Source organism: Anarhichas minor, unplaced genomic scaffold, assembly GCF_050575085.1.
Source record: "Anarhichas minor isolate MPS153535 unplaced genomic scaffold, ASM5057508v1 ptg000040l, whole genome shotgun sequence".
Taxonomy (NCBI): domain Eukaryota; kingdom Metazoa; phylum Chordata; class Actinopteri; order Perciformes; family Anarhichadidae; genus Anarhichas; species Anarhichas minor.
In genome coordinates this window covers 10,526,992-10,541,483 of record NW_027466486.1, presented here as the reverse complement: position 1 = coordinate 10,541,483, position 14,492 = coordinate 10,526,992, and the positions used below count along the sequence as shown (strand labels likewise).

The 14,492-nt window shown below is 43.0% G+C and overlaps 1 protein-coding gene across 1 annotated transcript in view; it reads left to right on the top strand.

The window, feature by feature from the left end:
* Positions 1-14,492, top strand: part of LOC142968292 (ryanodine receptor 3) — a 93,012-nt gene that overhangs the window by 4,993 nt on the left and 73,527 nt on the right. Inside the window, exon 2 of the mRNA XM_076108106.1 lies at positions 12,707-12,826. Within this exon, the coding sequence (XP_075964221.1) occupies positions 12,707-12,826 (120 nt within the window). The remainder of the gene's footprint in view (positions 1-12,706; positions 12,827-14,492) is intronic.

Genomic DNA, 14,492 nt, shown 5'->3' with positions numbered 1-14,492 from the left:
TTTCAAAATCATGTGCAAATCTATGCCGAACAAACTTCCGTGAAAGTTGAATGATTCCATGGTAGCATTTGCTTCCTGATAAAATGTGTTGACAAAATATGTTCCCTATTACATTAAAATAAATAACCCCTTTGTGTGTAACACGTTTAATTTCTATTCACACCAGGGACACAATAGCTATTGTACCAAGACCAATCCCTGGCACAGTCCACTTTATTCAGAGGTATCATGATTTTTCTTACTTATGTTTACAAAGAGCGCTGATGTCGATGAGTCACAGCCCTTTTGGTTCTCAGAAACGTCTTTTGTGCTCCGGCCACCTCCTGATATCCGCGGTTGGCGGCTTTGGACCAACAACAATGCAGTGTAATTAATCCTGCAGGGTCCACTGACAGCATGCAGGAAACAACATGCACACATAACGTTGTTGCACTCCTGTTCCTTTGCCAATGGAGGATGTACGAGCGAGTTGTTTTGCTCTGTGCAACGTCACATTACGCCGATTACTGGTTTGAAAGACGTGTTGAGCACCATATCTACACACCTACTTTCCGTGTTAGCCAGTTAGCTCCATGTATCCTGCAGTACATTAGCACTACGGCTGTGTGGTTCAAAGCTTTGGTGCTGTTCTCCATTTGCTTTCACCTCTTGCCATCTTTTTAAAAAATTCTACCCCAAAAATACCATGTGTGCACTTGCCACACAGCCTCCACCACCAGCAGCTACTGTTAGTCTGTTGTTAGCTGTTGCCTCCTCCATAGCTAGCAGGGCCATCTCTTCATCTCTGCTTCACTTTGCCATTGCTTCTTGGCAGTTAATGTTGGCTCACACATACAAGGCGACATTTCTGAATATGCTGCACTCCAAAAGGTTGTGGGTATCCATGAGTCACTGGTAGTAGAACATATGTGTCCTTCACCAGTTTTTACTGGTGTGTTTCTTTCTCACCTTTCCCTCTTCACATCCAAACTCTCAGCATGAATGCAAATCAGCCCATTCCCCCAAAATGTCGGGACAATTCCTTCGGTTCATTATGAATGTTGCAAGAAGAAAACACAGATGCTACACGTAGGAAGGCTTTGCTTCTAGTGGTTCTTCCTAATCAAGGTAGGCTTGCATCTGTGAGTGAGTGTTTCTCAGTTTATATATATTTATATGTATATTTCTCAATCATTAAATGATGAGTAGCTACACAGTGGGATATGCTGCACCAACTATGTTGATGTGGTGCTTACCCAAAACAATTTAAGGACTCACCTCCTCGATTCTAATTAGCTGCAGGGATGGCAAGAAAAGCTTGGCTCATTTAATACTTTCTGCCCTTTTTAAAAGAAGATTTAAATCTGTAGATAAAGTAGTGTTCAGCTTTCTGTGAAGATGTATTCTGATTACTTGTGTGGACGGGCTCAAATGGGACGGACATCTGGAGATGGTTCAATGGTTATGTGCGTGTAAGAACCATTAGGGGCTTACATAGTTTTAACCAAACCAAGAGGAAGTATCGTCTCTATTAGTTCACTTCCTGTGAACGTACCTTTTAAGTGACAGCGAACGCTGTTCAACTGAAACGTTGTAGGATTTCCCCACGTGTGCAACCGACAGCCCTGTTACCACGGAAACGGTGTCAGTGTTTCAGATTTTTTTTCACCATGGATAAAAATCCTTAAAACGCTCACTACTTCTAGCTTCTGCTTGTGAATCATCCTCCTCCCACATAAAGCAGCTCTGGTATCTGCCGTAATTATGTCCAATGTTCTGTGTCCCCACTGTGCCCCTAATGGAGCATTTAGAGGAGCGTTTAGTGCTGCAATCTGCTGCCGTTGAGGCCCACTTTGTAGGAGAAAGTTAAGTGTTGAGTTGAGTTTGCTTGAGTTTTTAAGCAAACCATGACCGTCTTCTGAAAATGAACTCCCAAATTGTTATGCTGTGGGAAAGGTAATCCCAGTGTCACCGGTGCATTTTAGTGAAGCGTCTTATTGACTTACATTGTGCTAGCTGGAGGCTACAAGTCACCTCCGAGAAGTGGGCTAAAGTTACACTTTGAAAATGTCATCTTGCTGTGCTGTTGGGTGGCAGAGTTGCTATAGCACAGGCTAAAGACGATAAACTGGTTCTAGGCTACAGAGAGCTGCAATATTGGCATTTCAGAGATGGCGACAAACTGTTTCCAATAGTTTAGCTTAGCCTTTTGTTAACCTCCTCAGTCGTCACAGCTGCTGCAAGCTAAACTATTAGAAGGATGAAGAGATGGCCCGCTGTTGGGCTTACTTTCTGTAACCAGTGTAGCATCAAAACATTGTGGAAATAGCAAAATATCTCAGCCTTTTCATCAGATATTGACAATTGTGGCGTTTCCCACCTCATAAAATATTCACATGTCTTTAACAACCTCTGTGTTGCACCAGGCAAGACGATATGACTCTCTTGTTTATTATCATATTTAGCTATGTGTGTTATAAAGAAATGCACCGTGCTGCCTTGCCAGTGAGCACGGTTGAAGATTCATGAACACACGTGCATGCCAGCACATATTCAACCCACGCTACCGTCATCAGTGCCCGACATAACATGCCACTGTTGCTGTTCTTGATGCTTAGGTCTTTGTCGAGCCCTGCAGGTGAAGGAACGCATAGAGATAGTCGAGTTTTTTTCTTTTTTCTTTTAAATTCCCCCTCTGAGCTGAGTATCTCTGCAGCATTGCTCTTTTTTTTTTTTTTCTCTGCCCCCGGTAGCACTGCCTCCCAACTTAAAGAAGTGTTTCTGTGGCCGTATAGCTGAGGAGCTGACACTTCAAAACTACCTCACCAAGCTCCTAATGGCCTCCTCCTGAATTGTATGACGAATGAGTGCTGCAGGTTGATATTTGATGCAGTAACAATTGTCTTGAGGAGAGATGTCTTGTTTTTCCACCTGCCTTTTCCTGACATGTCGCTCGGGGTGATGATATGTCCCTAAATTTGGCAATTGTCATCAAGTCAAACTATTTCAGCACTTTCTCTTTCTATCCTCCTTCCTTTGTGTGACTCAGCTGTGCTGACACCAGAACTCTTCACCTGAGCATCATCACCAGTCCCTGAACAAATAGAGTTTGACGCAGCGGTGTCTCGGCTGTAGTTCAATCCCAGCTCTCCTCTGTGCAAGCATGTGGATGAGTGCTCTGAAGAGTTTTAGTCAGGTCAGGCCTTAATAAAGGACAATGGGTATTTTTATCCCAGAGAAGCTGACACTGCGATCACTGTTATTGCATATATAGGGAATACATGTAATACTGTTACACTGTCCAGGTCTCAGCAGAACAGGCTAAAACACCTTATCTAACACTTAATATAGTTAGAATATAGAACCGCGCAATATACTTTGGTTTGGGGGTCTAGTTAAAAGCAATAATCAATTTCCCAAAATTGTCTATTTCTTCAAAACATTGGCAAACAGACATTGTAGACATTGGACTTTGGTTGTTTGATATACATGCCATGACATCCTTTCCTTGTGCACAGGCTGTGGCACTGCTGAACCACCTGCAATCTCTGCTCCCTTTGTTATTCTAGGTCACATAAACAGTAGGCTAGTCCTACTTCCACTTTCTGGACCTGAAAGGAAGGTCTTATTTCTACCTGCACACCACTTCAGCCTCTTTCTAGCAGTTGAAGTGTAAGTCAGGCTTTGCTTCCTGGACACAGCATGGTTTCAAATGCACCTGTTAGTGCTGCTCTCCCTTTGGACCTCCAAGAAGGCTCTTCCTCTAAAAATGCAACACGCTGCTTGTCAGAAAGTAGAAATAGCCTGTTTTCCCTTCTCTGTGTTCTGCCACAGAAAGTCTCAATTCCCTCGGTAACTGAGGCTACTTTGTGGAGAGGAAGTGAGATGTAGTTTGTTCAATTTGTTCCCCCGGTGCGAGCCTCGGCTGTGGCCCACCGTCACATATTGCCCCTGAGCATCCCCAATGCCATCGTGTAGTCAGGGGAAGCATGCAATACCAGCCAAATCTTCATTGGCTCATGTCAACGCATTTTAAAACATTACCTGTTCCATTGTCATGTTTTTCCTTCTTTGTTCAATAGTATGGATGGACAGTGGAAGCCTACAGCGAGGAAGTGATGAAAATGCTTACTTAGCCTTTCACATTAAAGCCACCGCCGGGGGAGAGAAGCGATGCTGCAAGGTGCAATGAAACACTTTACGGCTTCCCTCCTCTGCTCCTCTGCTCCTGAAGCATGCAGACAGGCTGAATACCTCCAGACCTGGGAGGGGTTTGATCTGCCTGCGGGGCCTCACTTAGTAACTCTTGTTTTATAAACTTTCTCCTCACATGACCTGTAGCAGGCCTCATTTTGAATGGGCTACTACTGTCATTTTTATTTTGATGTCTTTGCTGTAATATACACCTACATTGCAAAGCTAACAGCAGCTGCAAACATTCTGTGCCATTTAAGACGGAGACATTTTTCTCCCTGAGCTACAGTGGGTACGGAAAGTATTCAGACCCCTTTAAATTTTTCACTCTTTGTTTCATTGCAGCCATTTGCTAAAATCAAAATGGACAGCATGTGAGTTAAATATGAGTGTCACAGCAAAGGGTCTGAATACTTATGACCATGTGATATTTCAGTTTTTCTTTTTTAATAAATTTGCAAAAATTTCTACATTTCTGTTTTTTTCTGTCAAGATGGGATGCTGAGTGTACATTAATGAGAAATAAAATTAACTTTTTTGATTTTAGCAAATGGCTGCAATGAAACAAAGAGTGAAAAATTTAAAGGGGTCTGAATACTTTCCGTACCCACTGTATTTGGCTCACAGTGATCGCCATACCCGTCCAATCTCTGCGATGGATTGCCTCTGTCCATATGGTTGCTGCTGTTCACAGCTGTATAGCGAGAGTGTATGGTGATGGTGTAATTAGATTGTCGACAGTGATTAGGCAATATGCACAAGATGATTGTTACACACACACACACACACACACACACACACACACACACACACACACACACAAACAACCTGAGAGAATTTAATTTGGATAGGACTATTGAACTACCACAATTAGTTTTTCAGTGCCTCCTTGGTGGTGTTTTCTTGTTTATTTATTCTTAGAAAGCCGACTGTGCATCAACGGACTTTGCAGCCAATTACCTACCTCAAAACAAGCTGCAACAGAGAGATAAAACAGTAGTTACGCTGTTTTTCAGTGCGCAGTGGATACTAAGAGATTGGACTGGTACAGGTACTGTTGCTGACGTTAACCTCCATTGAGACATTACACAAAAAAAAAGAAATATATATATATATATAAAATTGACTTGCTTTACCCGATATTTGCAGAATTAAAGTTTAGATCTACAGATAGACCACACTGAATACAAAAGCGAAATGTTTTGAATGATTCTCCAAACTAGCCTACCTTCTGTATGCATCCCAGAGCACTCTACAATGCAGCTGCATGCATTCTGTGCCAGGGACTGGCCACAGACACTGCTCAACAACAAGCTGTAAAGCTGTTATCCTCGGTACTCTTACCAAAGCCTTTAGAGGAGGCTAAATGAATCTCGACATCCTCTAAAATCTCCTCGTGTCACTCTGGCCTGTGGATTTTAAAGATGTGTGTGTGAGTTCCTTGTGCTCTCCGTAGCTCCGTTTGCCTTTCTCTCTGCTCTGGGGGAAGCGTGTTCAGTAGTGTGCCTCAAGATGAGCATTAGCTTTGCCGTTTACACAGCAACACTGAGTCATGAGAACAAAGCTTCGCTTCTCTTTGGTCCAACTTCTTTTTCTCTCCCTCTTTCCATTTCTGCTGGTGTCCCACCACAGCATGAGAGAGCATTAAGATACGATAAGTCTATGAATCACTTCAACAGAAAGTATGAGTAATCTCCACTAGAATGTTCTGGAACAAACATTTCTTGTCTTACAGTCAGGAACATTTCAGAATAAGATGGAAAGAAGGAAATACACACCCTACAATTATTGTCATGCAGATATATTCAGTCCAAGTGTTGGTGCTATTCTATCCTCATTAGCAAATACAGTATGAGGAACCAGCTGTATATAAATCCATCAGTAAGGTTGTGCGTAAAGTCTTTAAGTTCTTAGTAACTTTTCAAACAAGTTTTTTGTTTGTTTTTAAATCGGGTTAATGTCAATAATCAAGTAATATCTTGGCGAGGGAAGGCGTGTAAAGTAGTTACTAGGAAACATCTGTATCCCCGTCCAATCAAAAGCTATCAACTTTGTAAACAGGAAGTTACTGTAGCGTCACAATTTGTAGCATAACTGCCACAAATACATTTAGAGGGTTAAGTGTTATTTTAAACCTAACTGCAAATCCTTGTTTTATTTATATAGTTTATTATTGTCCCTAACATATTTCTATATGCATGCATGAAGAAATATGCTATTCAGAGTTAACAGCATTAATGCAGTACAGTAAGAGAGGGAAAAATCCAAATGTTATTTGGTAATTTAGCAAAAGGTTATTAGTAACAGTTAGCAATATTAGCAATTTCAGGTATCTTGTGTTTATGAAATGTAATTTGAAATACATTTTCTAAGTATCAGGTAAAATGTGTCGACCATATTTCATATTTTCGTTAAACTCTTAACAGGTCATATATTATGAAGCTGATGTTAGTTTTGGCAGTCGGTTCAGTGAACAACAACGTGATGCGTAAATGTCCACTTAGTAAACACTGACATTGTAACGGGCCTAGGGAACTGATGCCGGAGTCTAAATCCTTTTGAATTCTGATAATTCATATCACACAGAGTACAGTCAACAGTGCTTCATCCAAGACTCAACATTAAACTGTAAAAAAAAGGTCAAGAAAGGAACATGGTACTTGTGTAAATAGGTTAAATCTGGTTACTGGAGATGATGACAACATAAAGCCACCTTGATTGATCCTAAGGGACAAATACAGTTTGATCAGGACTGCAGTCCTCTCCTCCCCTGTTACCGCTGTGAATAGCCTTCCAATAGGCCTGGAAAACACCTGGTCTTTTTCTGTACCAGCTCTGTGTGAGTGGGTGTGAGAGGAGAAAGACAAGGCGGCAGTGAAAGCATGCAGGTGGTGAAACTACTGCCCAGCTGTATTTTGTTCTGCAGTGTGCGACCAGCTGTATCAATCTGTCCAGAACAAAGTCTCGGTGCGTGAGCCAGCCTCTGTACAGTGGTGACTGGCAGCAGGCCCCTGGTGATGATGGAGACTCATTAGCCCGTACTCTGTAGAGCAGTGTCACACGGGGACAAAGGCAAGTGGAGGCAAGTGCTGTGGACTGCTCTCTGTGTGTGTGTGTGTGTGTGTGTACTCCATCGGCTTTGCTTGCAGGCTCTTTTCTATCACTCTACCTGCTTTTTTCTATTCCCTTTTCCCTTCTTCTCCTCTCGCCTGTGCTGCCATGCCCTTGAACCTTCTCCCAGAGGGGCATTTGGTGCCACTCTCGGATCAGTTTGCTGTTGAGTCTTTGGTGCAGGCTCAAGCTGGAGAAGACGAAACAAATCTGACCTCAAAGAGTGAGGCAGGGAGCTGCAGGATGGGAGTCTGGATTTTATCACCAGAAGCTTTTACTTTGATGGGGCATACTATGCAATACAGGAGGCGTAATTGCCTTTTCTTTATAAACTCCTTTATATTTTCAAACCCTTTTGCACCAATGCATTTGTGTAAGACTTGTGCATGCACACAGACAATGCAATTTTAGCAATTTAACTTTATCTGCAAGCTTTATTTGCCACATTTCAAGAGAGATGTTGTTGACGTGGATGCATGACTCTGACGGCTGTTAAGGCATCTCAGAAGCCAACATGTGTTTCAGGTATTTAAACAGGAGACTCCTTAATGAAGACACTACTTGTCATGTTGTTCCTGCGCTATGGGAGTTGTAATACTGCAACTCCCAAAGTCCTCATTACGCAGTGTTTATTTTCTCTGCAGCGTGGATGCTTAAAACTTGAGGTAGAATATCTCGCATGAAAGAAAATGAGCAATGGTAATGTCACGTTTGCTGGGTGTAACATAGTGCAAGCAGTTGTGATACAAGCCTTATGGGAGGCATTGAAGCAACACATGAAATACCGGAGCAATTCAGTTGCCATCACATCCAGACTCATAGTTCTCAAAAACAGGGTTAAAATCCTGTTTTTCTCTCTGTCTTTCCAGCTCTTTGGTGTCTGTAAGATATTTAGTGCCTCCAGCTTTACAGTAGTTTTTGTAGCGCCTCCAGGATGTACTTTGCCAAAGCAATGCCGGCCTGCGCAATGCACGATACGGTGGTAAGAGCCTCTCTCCAGGAGCTGATGGCACCGCACCGCACTACCTGCTGAAATGCTGTAAACGTCTCTTCAAACCAAAGGCTTAGATACCCCAGACTCCTCCTGAGAGCGCTTTGTTTCAGACTGCTTCTACTTACTCCAGTACTTAAGAGGCCTTCACCAGAATAAGTTACACTCCACAAACCCCGGACGTTTCGTCGTTGTTGTCTGTTTTTATGCATACGTACATAAAAAAAACTGAGCTGGAGAGAAAAGGGGATGCTCTTTAAATAATTGCACACTTATAAGAGGCCTAATGCCAGTATTATTTTTTCACGAGCCATAACAACCCATTACCTGCCTCCTAAACTCTGTAATCACTCCTCACTATCATCAATGATGATCATTTATTTAGAAGCCGTCAGTTTATAAGTCCGTGCCAGCAGCACTGGCGGGACTGGTCTACAGGAGAAGATGTCTTTAATCTCCGCCTGAATTCATCGGTCGGTTGGCTTACTGCAGCCTTGTGCAGGAGACCTCTGGCGAGCCGACCTGTCACTATGCAGAAATCTGCACCGATGTCATTATTTCCCAGCAGGAGAGCGTGATTGGTTGAAACCAAGAACACCGGAGTTGTCATCACGGCCTGCTCATTGATATGCTCCAGCGTTACTCACACAAGTCTCATAGGAGTTTTATGCTATTGTTGCGCACACACACACACACACTTACACACTTATACAGAGTGGAAATGACAAATGCATGGATCTACACAGAACGAAGGCATAATAGTGAGAGAGTGTATGGGAGGGGGAGTGTTATGATGACATTGCGAGTGAAATGCAATCTCAAGGTGTCTTTGGAGACTCTGCTCCCTTCTCACATTGTTGAAGGACAGCTGAAAGACTTGTTGTTGTCTTTAATCTACAGAGACCAAAGCCCCGACGTGACGTCACATCTGGACTGGCTCGTTGTTCCACTAGCTTCTGCACTTCAATACAATCTCAGTGAGAGCTTTTTTAACTGGGTTAGCGGCGTAGATGATTACGTGCTAAACTAAGATGGTGAACAAGGTAAATGTTATACATAAACATCAGCATAATGCATGTTAGCATAGTATCGTTAGCTCAAAGCACCACTGTGCAAAGTACAACCTCACAGAGAGAGTGAACCACACAACATAATGTTTTAGCTTATATTGAAGGGCCGTATTTAAGGTAATTTGCATAATTAGTTTCCTTAGTTTCTCTTTGGCTCTCTATACAGCGCTCTGATTCAGCTTGACCTTTCCCATTGTTGCTGTCGACATCTTTGCATTCAGTCGGGCAAAAGTAGCAGAACCCCCTAAAGTCTGAAGTTTTCTTCAGATTTTGTAAAATGACCCACCTCCAAATTGAGGAGAGCGTCTTCTTTCCTTGCACTCTGACTGACATCACTTAGTGCCTCACTTTATGAATGATTGATGGCAGTTAGTGGCCCCGCCTCCTCTGTAGCAGCCAGGTGCAACAGGGGAGGAGTGAGTGAGAAGGGTTGATGACGGAGGGAAGAAGAGACGGAGAGAGACAATATCAGAATAATTGTTCTTCAGTGCGGGGATGAGACGGCGGAAAAGGGCTGGTCATCGGCTAGACAGAGACACGAGTGGTAGCCTCTCTGATTAAAGAGGTGTGTGTGTGTGTGTGTGTGTGTGTGTGTGTGTGTGTGTGTGTGTGTGTGTGTGTGTGTGTGTGTGTGTGTGTGTGTGTGTGTGTGTGTGTGTGTGTGTGTGTGTGTGTGTGTGTGTGTGTGTGTGTGTGTGCGCGCGCGCGCGCGCGTGTCTTGGCACTCAGACAGGCAGGATTGCGATGCAGGGATCGATGCTGTCCTTGTATTGCCCAAATCAACCCTGTGCACGCTCCCTCACCAGGGAGACTGATTGCATGTTCCAGCCCAGCCAAGTGTTGATTTACCGTGGAGGGCTTTTCATTTCAGTCTGCGTCTGTGTTGAATAACATTTTCATATCGATCCAAGACTGTTAGCACTAGTCTTTCCCATAACAGACCCGTGAATGTTACAATCAATTCCAGCAGTCAGTATTCTCTCAATTATGGCTGCTATAGTACACATGTATCCCAAATAATGATGTTAATATTGCATTCTTTTTTGATAATGATATTCATGAAGATATAATTAAATATAATTACATTTTTTAAGAAAAAATCTGTTTCCTCATCTATTTGTGGTTCTCTTATCTGAACCCAAGCTTATCCCTAATGCTGCGTTCATGTCATATGGAATGAACGGTAGAGATGTTAATGAGTTGTGAGTGTTCCCGGCATCAAGACTGTTGTATGATTACAGCGTTGCTTGCGTGAGGATAAAAATTCTGTACATTGAGAATACGACACCATATTTCAGTTTCGGAGTCATAAATCCAACTTGGAAGTTGCGTGAAATAGGGCAAACCCCTATTTACATGTGTGAAACTGGTTATTACGATAACTCGGATATAGAACCTGTCCCTGTACCACATCTGTGACACACTCGAGCATCAACCCCAAAAAGTGTCCTGCGTGCGTTTTGAGGGCCCTGTGGCTCGTCATATTGAATTTTCGTGACGTGCTTCTAAACGCACAAATGATGATAACGGAGCTATCTACGCACTCAGAGACGCATTCAGAGACACATAGAAGCTAGTCATCTTCATTTCTCTCTCGTGCATCATGCAGCACTATAATGGAGTGCTTTGCTGTTACTACTACTACTACTGCTGCATTCTGCTCTCAGATGCAGCTGGCCATTGTGCAGAAGCTCCCCCCCACCCCCACCCCGACACTCGCCATCCCCTAGCAGCCCGTATCAGCAGATTTCCGCTTGCTCTGCTGTCGTGAAGAGTAACTGTGTCCACTTCAGCGTTTACACGGCCAACACTATAAACATAATCAAGCCACTTACACAACAGCAGCATCAGAGGTTTGTTTTCAGCTGTTGTCTCAAAAGAATGCAGTATTGGATCTCATGCAATAGCATTTTCCTATTCTTATCTCAGCTTTCTCTTACTCTTTGTGGTACTGTAGGGTCGTACGAGTGTGCCACGTTCGATTCAGCAAACGCTTCAGATAACTTCAGATAACTGTGTAAATGACCAGCGTCAACATGCTGAATGCCACCTGTGCGTTCATAATCATGCGTAATTAACTCTCCTGTAATACATCATAATCTATATTGAAGTCCTGCTTTTCAGACATCCGCAAAGGAAAGTCTAGAGCAGAATTAGGTAACAGGTGCTGTTGGTGCAGTGTCACCGAAATAAAGAAGAAATGGTTAGGATATATGAATACATTTAGGATATATGAGCCAATTATTCAAATTGCAGAGTCAAACAGGATGATGTCAAAATATTTCTGAAATGTAAATTATATCGGATTTTCTAATTCAAAATGTCTTCAAAGTAATGAAATATACAATCCATTGATGAAAAACTAAGGTTTGGATAACGGCAGACTAATTGCACATCACTAAAATCTAAATATGACAAATCTGGTGAATCTGGCACGTTCTCCTGAATTACTCATACAAGCCACTTAAGAAGGAATCTGTTTGTTCGAGTGGTTCTTGAGTCAGACTAATGTCTGTAAAAGGCTTCACTGACTGTAATTCTCTGTTTAAACATGCGACAGCCAAAATGAATAGAAAATGAGGGTTGTATTTAGACTCTTGTGACACTGTATTTTGGTTTGCTGTGCTGTCTACATTTGTTAGATAAATATACCCAGAGTTAAAACAAATAGAGATATACATGCTCAAATATATGTACACGGTATTTCATGCATAATTACTAATGCAACATCAAAGCCAGACAATGTCTCTCTTTCACATTCATAAATGAATGAATTCACTCAGACCATTCATTTCTTTTTAAACGTGTAAAGCTCCAATCAATTGCCTCATTTGTACCTTATGAACAGAGTAAACAGCCTAAAAGAGATTCTCTCCACTCGAAGGGATCCACCATGGTTGGTCTCTGTTTGATCAGCACATTTAGCTGGGCAGAGGTAGAGAAAACAGGATAACTTGTGAGAAGGAGGGTTAATATATGTAAAATATTATTAATATGTTAGTATTATCCTCATGTAAACATTCGGAAAAGACTCAATTGTCAGATTACTCAAAATGCTCTATTTGTCCCTCATCAAAGAAACACAAATAGTAATAGTGACACCACTGTAAGAACCAGACAGTGATTCTAGTTTGATGGTTGTATTTTGAGAGTCTTGTTATTGCGTCCAACAGTCTCCTGTTGTTCCGCAACCACGGTGGTGGGAAAACACGAGAGACGAAACACTTATAAGGCACAAAGGTCTCCCCTGATCAATGAACTAGGGCGGGCATGTGCGTGGGTGAAGTGGGGTTCTCTCGGGACACACTCGCAGAGTCTACATGCACAGACCCTCAGACTGAAGTCCGTTTTGTCTCGACAGGATGATGAAGTGGTGCTCCAGTGCGTGGCCTGCATCCAGAAGGAGAATCGCAAGTTCTGCCTGGCTGCTGAGGGGCTGGGCAATCGGCTGTGTTACCTGGAGCCCACATCTGAGGCCAAGGTAAGCAAAGAGACTGAAACATTGTTGTCAAAAATCCTCTACTTCATGTTGGACTTGTTTTCTCTGCAGTTATATAATTAACTACATGTTCACACCCACACACCCATACAGAATATACAAACGTCACATGAAGACGTTTGCAGGAAAGTGAACCGCAATAAAGGATGCATTCACCCAGGGCGAGAGCTCCATGGAAACCAAACGCCCATTCAGTTCATCCTTGTTAAGGTCCAGCAAAGATTCAGCGAAGCCGATCAGAGACGCACAGAGAGGCCGCTCGGCACGCCACCAAACATCACACGCTGCCGTCTTCTTGATGAGCTTTTCTTCCAAGGGTTCAGGGACGACGTGGCATCTCCGCCGGGCCCCGTCGTCAGATGATAACTCCCAGAAATTCGGCCCCTGGACGTGTTTGATGGAGTCTTTCATAAACAGTGCTTTTGTTGGCTCTAATTGCCTCCAGCTTTATTGCAGCTGAGCAGTAGCTGTAGCTGCTTAAGCATTTGCTGACGAAAAAGTGCAACGTTGTAACTGCGACAGTTTTTTAATTTGTTTGCCTTTGTAATCAGCAGGTTGCCGCATCTTTGCAGAAGAAATGATCAAAATTGATGAAGCACATTCTCAGCCTTTTTATTCAACATGTTAGTGATGGTGGGCAGAAATATCTGAAGGATGATTGGCTGTTGGAGAGAATTGGAACAATCCCAAGATACTCTCACCTTGTTGCTCTGTGTCTTATCTGGGAAGATGCAGAGCAACAATACAGGCGTTCCTATGTTTTCCCAGAGCAAAGCCTGTTGACAGCAGGCCTAATGGACTTTTTCCGCATTGATTGCCTTTTAATCGTCATCCATAAATATTGTCTTGGATTCATTTCGCTCAAGCTATGACAACAGGCATGAACAGACTGAACATGTAAGAGATACAAGGATGTTTTTCAGGGAAAGGAGACCGAAAGAAGAAGAATAAATGAAAGATCCATGTACTCCTGGCATTTAGTATCTTGTCTGCCCTCAAACAGCTCTCACAAAGAGTGTGAGTGGGTGTGTATGCTGGGGGGGGGGCATTGTGTGCAGAGGGCGTTGATGCTTTCACCCCATATTGGATGGTAATTACACCTGACAGGTGTGATGGATGTTCTCCCTATCTGGCACTTTGTCTTCATTGCCAGCGTTTCTTTCTGAAAAGGCATCGCCCACCTTTGGGATCAACAATGGTGAGGTGTAAAAACCCAAGATGGCAATTTGGAAGCGGGCCTGGACCCCTGAATAGGAAGCCTCTTACCTTGGTGAACTAGTCTAGCGATGGGGCACAAAACCCGGACCACAGGATGAGGTTGATTTAGAGTGTGCACAGTTTAAAAGGCAACATCAATCAGCCTGTGAGAAGCTGGTTGATTGTAATATACGACCAGCAGCTCTCGCCTGTCAGCGACTCCATGTTATGACCTCTGGAGGGTAGATGCCCACATACCATCATGGCAGTGATGCTGTGAGTCTGTTGTGTCTTCAGTATGTGAATCAAAACAGAGTTCCTCAAATACGCCAACTGATCAATTATTTTCAAATCATCTGTTTTTGGCTCCCGTCTTTGCTGCTTCAGTTAACAGTTTTAGCAGCTCCTCCAATTAAGCTGAATAGGAGTGGCAGAGAACGAGGTCAGCTCC